At 35.7% G+C, this 17941-nt stretch overlaps 2 protein-coding genes across 2 annotated transcripts in view; one reads left to right on the plus strand and one right to left on the minus strand.

Annotated features, from left to right (window-relative positions):
- The window catches only part of LOC127834124 (cullin-3-like), a 36334-nt gene extending 30352 nt beyond the window's left edge, over nt 1-5982 (minus strand). Inside the window, exon 1 of the mRNA XM_052359744.1 lies at nt 5694-5982. Coding sequence (XP_052215704.1) covers nt 5694-5747 — 54 coding nt within the window. The 5' untranslated portion in view covers nt 5748-5982. The remainder of the gene's footprint in view (nt 1-5693) is intronic.
- Nucleotides 5983-7447: 1465 nt separating this feature from the next.
- On the plus strand, nt 7448-9191 carry LOC127836253 (uncharacterized). Its single transcript, XM_052362741.1, has 2 exons — nt 7448-8279; nt 8571-9191. The coding sequence occupies exons 1-2, from the start codon at nt 7727-7729 to the stop codon at nt 8711-8713; spliced, it is 696 nt and encodes a 231-aa protein (XP_052218701.1). The 5' UTR covers nt 7448-7726; the 3' UTR covers nt 8714-9191.
- The last annotated feature ends 8750 nt before the right edge of the window (nt 9192-17941 follow it).

Consider the following 17941-nt stretch of genomic DNA (forward strand, 5'->3'; position numbering starts at 1 on the left):
TAGTAAAATTTTTTAATTGCTTTCACGGGAGGGCTTTAGTCCGCAGTTGCAGATTCACATTTTTATTTGTGGACCATATGCACTTAAATATTGTCTGAAAAAATGCAATTGAAAACTTTACAGTCAAAGATAAATTAATAAAAGCTGCGCCATGAGCGCATGATACGCCCGTCGTTCGCCAATGAAGTAGTAAGGTAATAAATAACCCTTTGAATCATTTTTTTACTTCAGTTTATTTGTATTTGAATACATGGTTTATTTTATAAGTACATGAGCATGGAAATCACGAAATTTTGACGAACAAAGTCCCATAACTCTGGAACGACAATTCAGAATTCCGTCAAAAACGAAAGGGGATCAGGGTTTATCAATATTAAGATTGTGTTGAAATTTGAAAAAAATCCATCGAAGGATATTTGAGCTACAGTAGGACATTCAATGAAATCACGAAATTTTGACGAACAAAGTCCCATAACTCTGGAACGACAATTCAGAATTCCGTCAAAAACGAAAGGGGATCAGGGTTTATCAATATTAAGATTGTGTTAAAATTTGAAGAAAATCTGTCAAAGGATATTTGACGTAGCGTACGACATTAACAGACGGACGGACGGACGGACGGACGGACGGACGGAGAGACGGACGCGGGGTATACCATAATACGTCCCGTCATAGACGGGCGTATAAAAAATCCATCGGGGGATATTTGAGCTACGGTAGGATACATGAACAACAATAACATTTAAGGTCACAGTGACCTTGACCTTAGAATGAATGACCTTGAAATGACCAGTGGTCATCTAAGTGTGCTTGCAAACCTTCATGTCAAGTTTGAAGACTCTATGTCCAAGCATACCAAAGTTATAACAATTTTAACATTTTAACATTTAAGGTCACAGTGACCTTGTGTGACCTTGACCTTAGAATGAATGACCTTGAAATGACCAGTGGTCATCTAAGTGTGCTTGCAAACCTTCATGTCAAGTTTGAAGACTCTATGTCCAAGCATACCAAAGTTATAACAATTTTAACATTTTAACATTTAAGGTCACAGTGACCTTGACCTTCAAATGAATGACATTGAAATGACCAGTGGTCATCTTCTAGTACTGGCCAATCTTTATTTCAAGTTTGAAGACTCTAGGTACAAGCATACCAAAGTTATAACATGAAATAAGAACTTTAACATTTTTACATTCAAGGTCACAGTGACCTTGACCTTCAAATGAATGACCTTGAAATGTCCAGGGGTTACTTACTAGTTCTGGCCAACCTTCATGTCAAGTTTCAAGACTCTAGGTCCAAGCATACCAAAGTTATAACAACTTTAACATTTTTATATAGCTACAGTAGGACATTCAATGAAATAACAAAATTTTGACGAACAAAGTCCCATAACTCTGGAACGACAATTCAGAATTCCGTCAAAAACGAAAGGGGATCAGGGTTTATCAATATTAAGATTGTGTTGAAATTTGAAAAAAATCCATCGAAGGATATTTGACGTAGCGTACGACATTAACAGACATACGGACGGACAGACGGACGGACGGACAGACGGACGCAGGGTATACCATAATACGTCCCGTCATAGACGGGCGTATAAAAAGGTAATTCAGACAATTTAGTTACATGCAAACGTCATTCATTTTCGCAAGGTTTTCAGAAAGTCCCCGGGAAGCACGTTTTTTGCATGAATGCGCATATGACTCGATTATACGTTGCTCTGTATCGTATTGCATTCAATCTAAATTTAATTTGTCTATAAATGGCCTCATTTTATGTTTTAATTGATGTTGTTATTATATTGAATTATCGGATATATATGCACATTAGAAAGCGGTATGTATACAGTTAATCGATACACATTTTCTGCTTTAAATTTCACACCCCTGAAAACACAATAAACATTACACACAATGGGTAAATTTTTCGGTTAATGAATGACACTGTGTCAAACAATTACATTTGTTGGGGTTTAATTGCTTTCACGGAAGGGCTTTTGTCCCCCCACCCCCCCGTTTGTTCATGTGAGAGAATTTGTCCGCCCCAGTTTTTTCATGGGAGGGTTTGTGTCTGCCCCCTATGAAAATGACGAGGTTTTTTCCCCGGGAGGGGTTTTGTCCGTATTCCATGCCATTAAAGTGTAAGCTTTGTTCATGTGAGAGAATTTGTCCGCCCCAGTTTTTTCATGGGAGGGTTTGTGTCTGCCCCCTATGAAAATGACGAGGTTTTTTTCCCGGGAGGGGTTTTGTCCGTATTCCATGCCATTAAAGTGTAAGCTTTGTTAAATTTTGATTGTATTTGATTGTATGAGACGTGTAATTACAATTTGAATCACTGTTCAACCGAATTATATACGCTTGGGATATATTTTTGTGGTACATTACAGCCAACGCGGAACAAACATATTTCGCGATCCGCAGAGTCAAGGCACAACGAGTTGATGCCGAGTCTGCCGTTGTAGCTGCGTCAGTTTTACGGGGGTACATTGCATTTTGCCGGGATGCTTTGCATCTGTCCTCCAAGACATGCCGAGGCAAGCCACGATCCCCGATATGATGCCCAGTCATTACACATCATAAAATAAAAATCTTTTTAAAATGAAAACTTATAATAATATTTAAAATCATAATTAATTTAATGTGCGAGGATTGTATTAGCATATAAGCATATTTAATGTGTCTGGCCAAATAAGTTTGTTTCCCGTACGTATTGTATGTAGTTCACAGTTCACACATAAACAATGTTAAGTAATTATGTGCAATTATTTTCCCTTTCATATCGAGACATCAAGGAGACCAGGCAGCTGTTTTCGCACCTACATGTGGTCAAGGCTCCAGCAGATGGTGGATTTATAATTGCTTGTTGTTTTTTGCTATTTTATTTTAGATGAGACAATTAGCAGTTTTAAGCCACATCAATAATCAAGACTTAATTGTTGTTTTGTTAATTATCAGCTTATTATAACTATTGTTTGAATATGCGTATATAAACTCTTTTCATTTTGTTCATATTATACAGTTAATATTGCTACTCGATTACCCGATAATCCCGTAAATTCTAGTTTTAAAGCAAATTTCTGTAAATACTTACAATAGTGCTCAAGAAACACTAACATTCACCATTTTTTTAAGTATCAAATAAATTTTGGCATTTTGTTACTATTTAAAGAGGTTATGAAATAACGTCCAATCTGGGCGTTTTTTCCCCACTGAACACGCATAAATTGCCTGACGTGATGTTCATGATTTTATTCAACACAAAATACACCCACGCTTTCCATGCGACGCTCTCCATGTCTGCATAATTTTCGGGCACTTTTTATTGAGACAAAGGATATTTTAGCACTGTTTTTATTTACGCTTTAATTTGTTAATGTTGCATTAGCATTAAAATTCGGAAGCATGTTTCGGATTACAAATTTAATAATGCTTGTTTGAGAATCAAACAAAACATTTACAGTTGTGTGTAATTAATTCAACGATAATTTGTTAAAGCCCATTACGTGCCATACTGCTTATTAAAACGTGAAAATAATAACTATAAAAGTATCGTAAATCCAGGTTTCTACGCTACACAAATTTACATGTAAGTGTATATCTTTTCGCTCAATCCGCCGCGTACGTATGTGGCATATTTATGCCGCGAAAGTACACAAGGTTCATATAGACTTGTCGTTGCTGCGCGGATGGATGCCGAACGCCTAGGCGATTCGCAGCATGAACACACACCGCCGAGTACTTATGATTCTGGCCGTGGTGTGACAGAGGATTATGTTTGTTCCACGTTGGCTGTACTGTAGCCAGATCGATTCTAGTTTGCTGTTTGATGACTGCTTTACGGTAGACCAATGGGAACAGGCATCAATTTATTCTTTAAGTACTAAGTCTTCTGGAGTGTTTGCTACCAAGATTTTGCAAATCAGTTGAAAATTGATGGAGAAGAGAACTTCAGAAATTGGCTGGAATGTGAACATCAGCATTTTAAGTGTCATATTCACATACCTTGTAATTAAATATATATAAGTAAAAAAAAAAATTTGTTTCTACTAACTTTTTAAAAATATATTTTGAGTAACAAATGAACAATTTTGAGGGTTTTGGAAGAGGGTATCAGCTGGGGGGGAGAGGGGGTAGAAATGTATGCCAAGTGCCTGTGATTTTAATGTGTATTTATCAATAGAAGCCTTATACCATCGACAATACCCCACACCAGGATAATTGTGCTGTGGCCTAAAATAATGCCTGGGGCCTTGAAACACTAAGATGTGGAGGAGTGTAGTGATTTAAGTTCATTTCCAACAGCATTGCTGTTGGACTAGCTCTTTAGAGACGCGCTTAGAGTGTCTGACTACCACTCTGGAGGTCGTGAGTTTGATCCCCCGCTCGAGCTCTGTCCCCATCATGTAAGAGAAACTTTTGCACCCAACCTAGAGAATATCAGCGCTTTCGTTAGCTTTTAAAAGTTGGAATTCCTGACTTTGAAGCCTAAAATTTTGGACGTCCCAGACATAAATTTTGAAGTCCCACTTTTATTTCAGAATTTTAATATATGTACATGTTCCAACTCTATCCATAATAATCCATTACCTGATAATCCAGTTTTATTACGATTTCTATTTTCAAAACCAAAATACGGCTAATATTGACATCCGCAAACGTCTGCCATTTTACGCAAGTGCCTATACAAATTGAATTGTGGGAAGAGGAAATTCCCATTGAACATTCGTTAATCACGTGACGCGATGTGAGAGCATAGAGCACTGGTCATATTTAGTAATCACGACAAATCAACGACTGAATTAAAAAATTTACATGTACCTCTGTAAAGGAAAGTTTGCGTCAGTGAAAGCGAATTTCGGAATATAAAAACGCGTCTTTCTTTAAATTTTACCGAGTACACTTCATTCCGAATCGCCATATAACTTGTGAGGTCATTCATGCATGTAGATCAATAGGCATGCATGGGTTGGCAATCTCAAAATACGTTATTTAACTTTTTATTGCATTATGTGTTATGGCCGTTGATATAACAAACTACATTACTAAATTTAGTATTTTCAAATGCGTTTAATTAAACGTGTTATCGGAAATCATTTCCAGATTTAATTATTCACGGAAAGTTTAGAAAATTCTAGCAACAAATGTACATTTCTCGTGTATTTCGTGTACAGATGAAATCATGTGAAAATTAGACTTCATGTACAACATCATGTCATTCTTCCACGGGGAAAGCGTGGACTTGAATATTTGATTGCTGAATAAAAACTTCGTAGCGCAGAGGTCACTTATATTATTGAATACAGCTTCACATGCGGTCGGTGTGTATTCAGCTGCCTGAGCGCTGATTGGCTGATGCGCTTACCAAGAAGAATTTGATTGACAGCTGGAAAAATCAATATTCGCCACTCGCTGAGAATTTCATTGAAAACAGTAGCTCTTAGGCGGAGTTAACGGATTGAATAACCCGATTTACTGTTGACATTTGTATGTGTTGTGTATTAGAAAATAGCAACCATGCGGATTATCGGACATCCAAGGGACCATTTGCATAATGGATGCACGACTGCCGTGTTCGGGCGTAATTTACGCCCGGACATCCACTAACGGAAGCGCTGGAATATGAAACTAAGAATGCAGTTTCGTTCATTGTACTATTACATCCATATAAAGTGTGTAAAAAATACTTACTGGAAAAGCTCTTATGCGCATCTTCGTGTCCTTCTTGGCCTGGTTTCGACTCATTGTTGTTATTTATTTTAAGACAACAAAACAACCAGGTCTTCCTGTTTAGGTTATTTTTTATCTTTTATCTTAATCTGTTATAAATGCGTACATAAATTTCTGAGAAATGTAAAACGATAATAAATTTTAACTTTTATTCATTGTGACAGGGACTATTAAAATTGCAAATTCGTTTTCGATTGGCAAATTCGACGAAATATCGGTTCGTTTATCCCACAAATCCACTTCCGGTCTGTCGGTTATTAAACACTATAACCCAGGTGACACACCACCAATGCATTATAAAATGATCGTTATTCGCACTATTGTATACTATATATATTATAAACGTGGTTATACTTTAAAATAACTATTAATTTGTGTCTTAAACAATTTTGCATGTATCGTTTTCTGCATAACTTCTTATGAAATATGTTTTACTTAAACCAGGAACACCTCGCAAGCGTTGTACTGAGTGGGTTACTCAGGCCTCTTGCACAGCTATCAATCATCAATCGTCCATCGTCTGTCTGTCTGTCTGTCACAACTTTTGTCATTCAGAATATGCCTGCAATGAACGTGTATAAGGTCAGGTATCTGACCTAAAAACGCACCAGAATGCGCCATTTGATGCTAAAATTTGAAAAAAAATCCGGGGGAGGCCACACGGATCCCTACCAACGTGAGGGGGTTACCCCCTTTGATACCCACCCCCTCCGCCGCCCCAATATAAATTTGCTTCCCACGCCCCTGTTTTTTTTCACAACAAAACAAAGGAATCAGAAAAGTAAAGAAAAGTTATTCATTACATTTGAAAGGACGATTGAGCGTGTACTTATGCTTCCAATTTATATTTAACATACCATAGAGAGCAAAGCATTTCTTATGAAATATTTAGAAATAACATATTGCCGTGAACATAGTCTTTGAATAGGGAAAGGAAACAACATTGTATAGCAATACAACTGCGTATAGAAAGTTATATGTAAAGCTGTATACCGGGTGTCGACAACTTAGATAAACAAAATACGTAGCACATCATTGAGTAAGCCCTACGTAGTAACATATGGAACTGCGATGTGGTAACATATGGAGCTGCGATGTATGTTATGTAACCATGAAAGGGTAACGGTAAACAAGATAATATCGACATAAGACAGCTTTCATAGCGAAATTGAAATGGAATATTGTCGGTCGGTTAAAGGGGCCTTTTCAAAGATTTTTGCATGTTTTGAACTTTGTCATTAAATGCTATATATTGATAAATCTTAACATTGGATCTAAAAAGTTCCAGTTAAAAAAACAACAAGAATACAGTTAAAGAAAGAAAAAAGTAACCCTCAACTGGGCTCGAACCATATAAGTCTATCGCTTAGACCACTCGGCCATCCGTGCTCATGCAATGAGTGATGTATTTTATACTTTATATAAGCTATCCTCGTAGTATTAAAAATATAACGACAACAGCATAACTCTCCGACTTATTCAATCGTTTCGCGATTCAACACTTTAGAATTTCAGGATTTTAAGTCGTCAAAAGATGCATATACTAGATTTTTAGAGCATTATAAATGTTCAGTATTTCTGTTTCCTAACAAATATCAAAACTCCTACGAAAATTTGCGAATCTGAAACATTTTTTTTAATTTTGGCAATATACCAAAATGTGAAAAGGTCCCTTTAAGGCGGCGTGGTTGGTTTTGGATGTATAAATACGATAGTTTGATGAGAAAAGAGAGTTGAATCGTGTTTTAATTATTCATCAATTCTGAACGATGAACATGAATAATAACTGATGCTAGGTATCACTTGCTTTGTAATCCATAACAATTTATTATCTTCAAATAAAGTTGCGAATATATTGGATCACGCGAAAAACGGTGGAAATATCTCTCGAGATACCAAAAGAAATTTTTGTTTCTGCCACATAGATAAGAACTATTTACATCCCACGACTGTCAGAATATCAGGTTTGTTTACAGCGTTGTTTTAAGAAAGAGATGACGACTTTGCGTCAAATGAAGGACTTAGTTCTTTTTATTTTGACAACGTACCATCTTTGTCAGGTACATTGTCGACTTACACCCGAAACAATAGCGATTAAGAGATTTTTACACGGGTGTCCGATCGCTCTTCAGTGTATGCTTCCACCATGTGAAAATCCCGTGTTTGGACCTGGGAACTGCTGTGGATCGTGTCCGGAGCCTGACACAACCCCGGTCGCCAATCCGTCAGCAACCCACGGTGAACCTGGCGTAACAATCAATCATCTGCCGTCGCAGAACAATGCTGGGCGGTTCAGACGCATACCATACGTAAGGAGAAAGGCCAATCCTAAACCGGTCAAGAGGACTGCACCTCCGACCACCACCCAAAATCCACCGACCACCACAGAACCCCCGCCAACAACAACAACAACGCAACCCACAACTATAGATTGTCCATACCCATGTACTTACTATGGACAGCATTACTGTCACCTACTGCCATGCCATATTACTTGCGTGGATGCTGTACGGCCGCCGGGCGCGTGCTGCTACGAATGTCCCAACGGTTTGTAACCATCATAGGAGTAAATCTCGATGGGGATGGTTTATTATAAAACTAAGGACTATAAACTGAGCTTTATAAACAATAATAGGTATATGCTGACTTATTATTTATACAAATTTATATAAGTAAAGAAAGTGATTTAACTACAGCTTTATAATTAAGCTAAAATACGCTTTACTATATATATATATATATATTATTTAATATATGTTTTAATTGTGAACACAATTTATTTAAAAAAGCATAACATCATCAAATACGAGTTCCTAAGTGCGTGTGTATCCTTTGTAGGTCCGAACTGTATGTACCAGGGTACCGTCATACCGGAAGGACAGAACGCTACTGTGGACGGCGGAGAGGTGGTGTTTTGTTCCAGCGGGGATTTGTTTGGCGGATCTGTGATAGTTTATCCAGTTCCGGAGGTCGTCGGCTAACGCATCCCGGGCCACGGCGGATCTGTGATGGTTTTATCCAGTTGATGCGGTAGTCGACTAACGCATGTCTGCGATTATATTTCATGTCATGCTTTTTAAAAGCTTCCATACGAAATAAACTCTAACAAGACCTTAAAGACCTTAAACTTGTTTAAACATATATATATATATATATATATCCGCTTTTCCAATACTGCCTTAAAAACAAATAATTGGACCAGCTCTTGGGACTTAAGCCGATTTAAAAAAAGTGTTAGTCAAAATTAACATATTTAAAAACTTTTTAAAATTAATTTTACAATATATCCGGACTATAGAGTACTATGACATGGAAATAATTTCAATTAAGCACACACGTACCTAAGCTGCACGTATTATTTTATTTTATTTATTTATTTGCAATATTTCAAAATAACCTCATCGATTATCGATTATCGACGCAAAAAGATTCCTAGCAAAAACAATAATAGAAGGTCAATATACGTTGTTTCTTATTGTTTGTCAGATTTAGTTCGCTGTTTTCAACAATATTTCAGTTTCACTGCATTGTACAACTCCCATCTTTTCTGGGTATGCTGGTTAACCAGTACTGACTGCACATACTTACGCTAGTAACTGGAGACTTGCCTTACTTGGGTCAGAGGTGTGTCATACCAATCTACACAAATGGGGAATGAGCCCGCTATCATCAGATTTGTTCTCATGGCTCTACCAACTGAGCTAACAGGCTCTTATGATTAATAAATTATGCTCTTAAATATTTTGGGAAGTCAATTTTGTACACATTTTCTTATCTCTAAATGATGTCAAGATTTGATTACGTGAAAAACAATGGGAGTGTCTCGACAGTGTACCATCCTTGTCAGGTACATTGTCGACTATCAACCGAAATAATGGAGATGATTTACCATGCTTTTAAATATCCATTATATGCATATTTTGACGCTTTAAAAACCTGAAAATTATAAAGCGTTGCAACGCGAAACGATTGAATAATTTGGAGAGTTCTTTTGTTATCGTAATATTTTGTTACACTACGCGGATTGCTTGCCGGTATATAAAGTATAAAATACATCATGCATTGTATGAGCACGGATGGCCGAGTGGTCTAAGCGTTAGATTTTTCACTCAAGGGGTCAGTTGTTCGAGCCAAGTTGAGGGTTACTTTCTTTCTTTCTTTCAATCTTTTTTTACTGGAGCTTTCAGATCCATGTTTACACTTATCAATATAAAGCATTTATTTACAAACTTCAATACATGCCAACATCTGTGAAAAGGGCCCTAAAAAATGTGCAACTAAGAGCATGTTTCTGCATCTTTAGTTAATACCCGAACGGTCTCGTGGAAACTGTGGTCCGTCACGCCGGCCAAGATGAAACACGTCCTTGAGTAGGGACACGCATGCATGGTGTGGAATAGTATTCATGCAGCATAAGTGGCAACCTCCGCGCAGAGATTTAACTTGTTCCGAGCCAAGCTCGATTGGCAATTCCTGTTTTTATATCCAACGTTATTTTTTATTTTTATTTTTTTGTTTGTTAAGTTAATTATATTTTTTTTATTATGAACCTTAACTAATACACAATTTTCAAAATTTAAAAGAAAATAAAACTACTTTTCATAATATAATACTTAAACAAAAATCCTCACAGATCTGGAAGAATTTTCTTGTGATGTCAGTGGTAATAGCCAGTAGGCGTGCGGAAAAAACCGCCGCGTCTCCACGCATACTGTATATGGCCCACTGGCGAAGAATCAAAACCAATATTCGACGAAGCCAATATTGCTGCTGCTTCTTTGGTCATTCCGTAACGCTTCCTGTTCTTGAGATTTGTCATCAATTACTGGTTTGATCCTTCGCTAAACCTTAACGTGTTACGTAATTTGTCGCAAAGGACCAATAAGCTGTGTATAAGCTGCCTCACACCGGTACTAAACGAATCAATGGAACGGAGAGTCCAAATCTCGCACTGTCCCCAGTAATCCAACTGACTGGTTCTCAAGGGGGGGGGGGGGGGCGATTGTTCTGTGATAAATACCAGATGCACTAAATTAAAGTCAACTGCACACATACATATTCAGATATTCAGAATAAAACATTTCTAGTCGGTTGGAAAAGTGCACGTGTAACCAGGCTCCTGGTAAACCAGGCTTAAATACATGCAAACGCTCTTTATATCATGATTGTTTTATGAGTCGAGATGTTGATCTATTGATCACTTGCCATAACTGAATGACCTTGCAATTATAATAAAACTACTTTGCCACTTTGTTACTTTGTTTGTATTTGAATGCCTTGAACATATTAACATGTCCACTAAGACTTAAGCTGTTTCATTGATCTCGAATCCTTACTTAAAGAAATCTTGCGCATAAGCGAAATAGGAGAGGCAGACATAAATGGGCTTTTATCAAACTTTCATGAAAATGATTAATATGACGCCCCGACCAACTTAAAGGGGCGTATCGACGGTATTTCTATATACAAAGACGTGTAATAAAATGCACACCATTCTCTTCAGGTACGTTTTACGATGCTGCGAAGCAGCTCGTCTAAGTTATCATACCATGAAAAAATTCTTCACTATGGCGACCTATGTAAAAGACCGAGCCAGTCCGAATGAGATAGCTCGATTTTTCTAATCGGCTTACCTCGCTGATTATCATTGACAAAGGTAAAGGAAGCTCAGCTATAAATAGGACAGCATATTCTGGGAAAAGATTTAGTAATAGTTTGAAAACATTAATTTTAAATCAGTTATATTCAATCCATTATATGTTTATAGATTAATGAAACAACTATGCATTTTCTGTATTGTATTTGACATTTGTCGTGATTCTGTAAATAAATTGCGAATGAAAACGTGTATAATTAACGTTTAACGCGATCGTGAGTGTAAAGAAAACTAATTATTTTGAACCAGCCATTTGTAAACGTTATAGCGAGTATGGTATATCAACAGCATAATAGCCGCACGACATCTGTGAAACTCGCTTTTATGCGCGCTTTCTCATTTTGCATAATAATAAACTTTTCAAAAAGAATTACAGAGACACATCAGTGCACATACTATGTTTGATAATTCATTCGTTTGTTGGATATTGTTTGCTGTTTTAAACAATATTAGGTCATATCGCGGATATTTAGTTAACCTTACCATGTGTTCATGGGCGAACTCACGTATTCACTTGCTCTTACGACTATGTGCTCATACCTACTTTCGGGAATCATCATCGAATTAATACACCGTACTTCACAAACAAACATGCCTAAGCTTATTGAATAAGAAAAAAACAATAATCAAAAGAGAAAAATTATATGTTCATGCACATGGGCATGTGAAATCACGTCCGTACACATAACATCATTAACTTAGGAAAGGAAACAACGAAATATAAAGTTTGGTAGGATATACATGTGAAATTAAAGAGCATGGTGTAATTAAAGAGCATGTCAAGTTTTGAATATATCTGCTGAAAAGTAATGTTATAACCCACAAACGTTTTACTGTAACAGAACGTTTGTTTTAAGATAAGTTGTACAGAAAATACACGTCGAATATCTTTTAAAATATATTTCTTGCTATATTTGATCGAGAATGTAACCCGCCTCCCAGTTTCGCTGAATGGGTCAAGTTCCCCACGGATACTACTTCCCCGTTCCCCCAAATTTTGTATCGTACCCTAAATTTTTCATACCCAATTATTTCGTACCCATTTTTTTTCGTACCGAATTTTTTTCCTACCCAATTTTTTTTTCGTAATTTCGTAACCAAATTGTGTTCGTACCCATTTTTTGGGGCATAATTATTGTTCCCAAAATTTTCGTACCCATTTTTTTCCTACACAAAATGTTCGTACCCACATACACAATTGTGGTGATGTAGATAAACTTAAATTGATGATGTTATATCCATCCACTTCAAATGCATCGTCACACCAGTACTGTCAGTACTTTGATTTTAAATATCGAGTAGCTATGCCGGTAAATATCAAATCAATAGACACAGTACATTGACAAATACGGATTCATGGTTCAAGTAGGATCTACCAACACATACATAAACTGTATAATACTTATATGAAAATATAACAGCACGACAGTACCGTTATCAATAATGTTTGTACTTTGCTCGTGGTGCATGTTCTTGCATATACAATTATTAACGATGTCTATTAGTATTACATGATTTACTATCACAGATGTTCGTGCCGGCGAAAAATGTAGGACAATGGTAAAGGATAGAATCAGATCTGATTGTGAATCGATGCAATATATTTGCTATTATAACATATTTATAAAAAAATGTAATTATAATACTATGGGCTTCCCTCCTGTGCACAGTGATAGTGAAATAACTTGAAAATTTGTCAAAAAAGTTCAACATAAAAAGGAGATGGAACACTTGTATTGGCGCGGTTTTGTGTAAATACCTTGGACTTTCTGATGCACATATGGAGGTGAGTGATTTTTAACATGAATATTGTATTTCATATTGAAATATATGCCTAACATTTCATCATTAATATGGACAGCAAGCAACCAAATGGCATAGCTGTTAACTAAATCACTCGGAGAGAACTTCTCAATTTTAGTTTATACAAATTACTTCCTCCAAATTTCGCTAAAAATATGTATGACAAAACACAGGGTCGAGTGTGTACACAGTAATCTCGTTATCGAATTTTCCTGCTTATGGCCCGATTTACACGCATTTCGCACTCGCCGGAAAACTTGTAGAGGCAATTTTTTTTCGGTGTAACTGTTTAACGTCACTTTTGACCTTACCTGACCTTTGTAAGTATCCAATGAAATTCAAATAATACTTCCCGCGGCTAGACACGAATGAATATAATTCATTTATTCCATCGGCTGATTTGAGCATACCACCAGAACATTGGAAACATGACCGAGTCTTTGTAACACTGTTTTACTGTGTGTTCAGCATGAAACAATTTTATCTCTATTGAAAAGGCTTGATAGATAGAACAGTTTTACACTCATTTCTTGACATCAATACAGTTTGTGCGTTCACCTTTTATTGTTAGAGGATTGCCAGCGCCAGAGCGTTTGAACTTAAAGGCTATGTTCTCATATTTAGTAATTACTTCCATATTCCTGCCTGTGTACTAGTATATTTAAGTTCATAAAAGTATCGTTTTTCCCTATCCTGATATTCGTTTTGGTCAAACCATTTTAAATTGTTTTCGAAATTGAACATTGAACATGTAAAAGTATAAAGTTTTAAACAAGCCGTCGTTCCAGCAGTGGAAGCGTGGCATCACTTTAATGCATTGCATTTCAACCCGCAAGATATCAGGGTCAGTTCGCGGCCAGTAAAATAATCGTTATATAATATACACGCTATCGCGTGAACTAGGTGAACTGGAATTTTCTTTAGACCAGAAATATTATAAATGAAGATATTCAGCGATATAATTATGGTATGTCAATAATAGATTCTTAATGTGTTTTCAACAATACCATGATAAATATTATTTTTGATTAATTTTACAAGAATTATTCCACCATATTGACTAATGTATTAAGCATGAGCGCGATGATTCTCGATACTGTTAATAATCGAATCAAATAGCAATGCCCGACAAACCACGAAAACAGGTTTGTTTGAAGAACGCGCCTATACATTTTTAAAATATGTACGGATACTTCGCGTGTGGCCGGTTGACTCATATGTTTTAATTTCACTTCCATTCTTCTTTTGGTATTCTGTTTTGTATCTATAGGTTTATGACCAGCAATATGTAATAATGTAAAATAAGCCGCGAAAACTCCGCGTAACATCCCGTACTGCGTGTGATGCAGCTAAGAACTGCACAGAAAAAGACATTCGCTATCCTTGATCTCATTCATTGAACTATCAACGCCGTATATCTTTTTAAAAGATATTTCTTGTTTAAAGATATTTCTTGTTTCATGTAGTCGGATAAAATAATAGCCATTTTTTCCCGACAATTTTAAGAAATAATAGCCAGTTGGATAAAATAATCGCCATTGGCGATAATGTCTGGCAGCAACGTGAGCACTGTGTTAGTGTTTATTTAGTGAAATTTTAACAATTTAGAGCCTAAAAGAGAGCAGAGTGACGATTAAGAAGGGCCATTACTTGAAAAATAGAGCGATTTCATTGGTCGGCGAAAGATGTTGTACATTTATTTGGTATGTGGCTGATGGGTTTAAACTATCATCAAGAATTGCAGCCACCGTTTAACCATTTAGTGATCTTAAAAGGCGATTCTTGGACACAAATCATGAAATGTTATACTTAGGTTTAATGTTTAGGTTTGTTGGAATAGAATACCAATCTGTTACATACATAATGAGGCTTAGTTGGATTTCATACATAATTTGTTTGGAATATTTGCCAGTATCATACAGATATTCAACAGTTTTATGCCTCAGTCACAATTCTTGGGATAAAATCGTCGGTTTCACTATGGATTTTAAATATCGCACGGATTAACCCGGCATTGTCAAATTCCATAGTCCAATTGGATATCGATATATACAGAAGTACTATGTTCATCTATTAATTTCACATAACTGCCAATTATAATATAACGAATTGTAACGACACAATACGATTTAATGCAGATCGTTATGATGCGCATTATTAACAAATATCTGCATATTAATATGGTTTGAATATGGACTTATATTTTAATACGGTTAAGTAAGGATGAGCAACAGTTGGTTGATCAGTGGTCAAATTTTGCACATGTTCAAATTTTGTTCTGACCATTCAATTACTCCGTATGACTATGTCTGTCTATGACTATATTACAGAAAGCTGCACACTAAAACAAATTGTCACAAATCATGGCCTTCTTGTATATGTGACGGTGACATAACACTGGGCATCATGTGCATTACCATTAAATCTTGTGTAATTTATTAAGTCAAGTGGTAACAAAGGCATTTTTGCACATGCCATATGGATGACAAACCTACAATAAGAAGTCTCAATGACATACCCTTTATAAAAATAAATCGTAGTTGCTGGATTGAATGTGAAAGACTGTCAACATTTCTTCAAAATCGTAGGGGTAAAAATGAACCAAACGTCAATTATAGTAACATACTTCGTGACTTAAGGAGTTACAAAGCTGGGATTTCTAAATTTAAAGGGAAAAAGATTGTCAGTACTTCGTCTGTGTTGAAATATTTAATCAAATTGTCTGACAAATACTTAGTGTGCGAAACTGTTCTCAGTGAATTAACATACATCAGGTTTTGACTGACAATGAACGTTAAGCTAACGTGTTAGAATACGTTTCTATCAATATTTCACAAAAATAAAATAATGTTATATAATAGTCTTAATTTAACAAGATCTGGATTGATAATCTAGAGGTAAATGTATAGATCTAAATTGCGGAAAATCTAGAGCTAAATGTATATAAAAAATAACGACACACGTAGTGTATAAGCTGCAAGCAGATCAAGAAATATTATTTTCATAAAAAAAAGTGTGCGTATTCCGTCAGGTTCTGATTTTGAAATAATTGTGGTTAATAAACAATAATATACCATTATATCATAAAATGAGACACCGACGGAATGCGCAAACTTCGTTTTTTCCAGAAAGATAACATTTCTATACCCATTCAACTTTTGAGATAAATTAAAATAAATGATTGGGCCCCAGCCTGTTTAAACTATAACTTATATAAAAGAAGGTGTATTTTCTCAAACCGTCATTACTATGAATATTAGACCGGTTATATTTACCATTTTAATACTTTTTCTGTACATATTGTACCATATGAGAGAAGGGAACAGTAACATTATATACTGTGAACTCATTACAATCCAATATTGAGTAAGGAGATTATTCATATCCATGTCTATTCATATCTATGTTTTCAGTAAAATAAATTCATAACTATGTTATCAGTAAAATATAAACTTGAAAAGTGGCTCCATTTAAAGTCTCGTTATCAATTAATTAATACTGTTATTTTTCAGTCAGATTCAAATTTTATGCTTTATTCATAAATACATTTGCATACAATTATCATAATCTAAAACTGCAAATATATGTATTCAGTTATTGATTATTAATTCATATGTAGCTAAATTGTATTTTACAAAATAAAAATAATTATGACCTGATTACTTTCTTAAGAGTATAAAGTGAATAAATCAACATTTTGTGCAGGTAGATTATCCTTTAATATGTCATTTGTTTCATTCTCATCTGATTATTTGCAAATTGATAGTATCATGATTTCAGAAAATTAAAACACTGAACAGCACATTTCATCTTTCTTATCAGTTATAATCATCTCAAACATTGTGGCTGGTCGCAAGCAGATATCAAATTTATCTGCTCCCCAGTGTTTTATTGCCAAGCTCTTAATTATGGATTTCTCCCTTTATTGTCCTATAACTGAATAGACATTTTACTGGGCGTCTTTAAACACGAGATATTTGCAATAGGCTTACACCATAAAAAAATTCTGCTTAAATAAAACCTTATTTTTGAAAACATAATTCCCTATCAGCGGCCGATATTAACTCGTGATGGGTGCTAAATACACGAAGTCATTGGGCCAAACGTAAAAGTTTATTCAAGGAATGAGTGCAAATACCCGAACGGGACTGTACAGGAGTAGTTGCATAACTCTGGTTGACATTTTAACGGAATAAAGGCCCTTTTTTGACTTAATTACTTTGAATATTTTGTTACATTTTGTGTTTAGATCCACTTTACTTCTAAAGTATCAAGGCTATTGCTTTCAAACTTCAAATACCTTCTTACTATGATGAGGGTACAGTACCTGGCAAGTTGAATTTGACATTGACCTTTGAATGACCTTGACTCTCAAGGTCAAATTAATAAAGTTTAATTAAATTGCCATAACTTCTTTATTTATGATCAGATTTGATTCATACTTTGACAAAACAACACTCACCTGGCATACCACAATGGACTCCACACAAACCATCGTGGTAACATATGGAACTGTGATGTGGTAATATATGGAACTGCGATATGGTAACATATGTGACTGCGATGTGGTAACATATGGAACTGCGATGTGGTAACATGGAACTGCGATATGGTAACATATGGAATTGCGATATGGTAACATATCGAGGGCTGAACGGAAAGCTGCAGTATCTCCTTCTTTATTTAATATGAGTTACATCAGTCTTCCGTTCAGCCCTCGATATGTGACTACAATGTGGTAACATATGGA

The sequence above is a fragment of the Dreissena polymorpha genome, chromosome 6, assembly GCF_020536995.1.
Source record: "Dreissena polymorpha isolate Duluth1 chromosome 6, UMN_Dpol_1.0, whole genome shotgun sequence".
NCBI lineage: Eukaryota > Metazoa > Mollusca > Bivalvia > Myida > Dreissenidae > Dreissena > Dreissena polymorpha.

Coding starts and splice junctions, on each gene's coding strand:
- LOC127836253 (XM_052362741.1), top strand. CDS start 7,727: ATGACGACTTTGCGTCAAATGAAGGACTTAGTTCTTTTTATTTTGACA. Junction 8,280..8,570: donor CTGCTACGAATGTCCCAACG/GTTTGTAACCAT, acceptor TATCCTTTGTAG/GTCCGAACTGTATGTACCAG.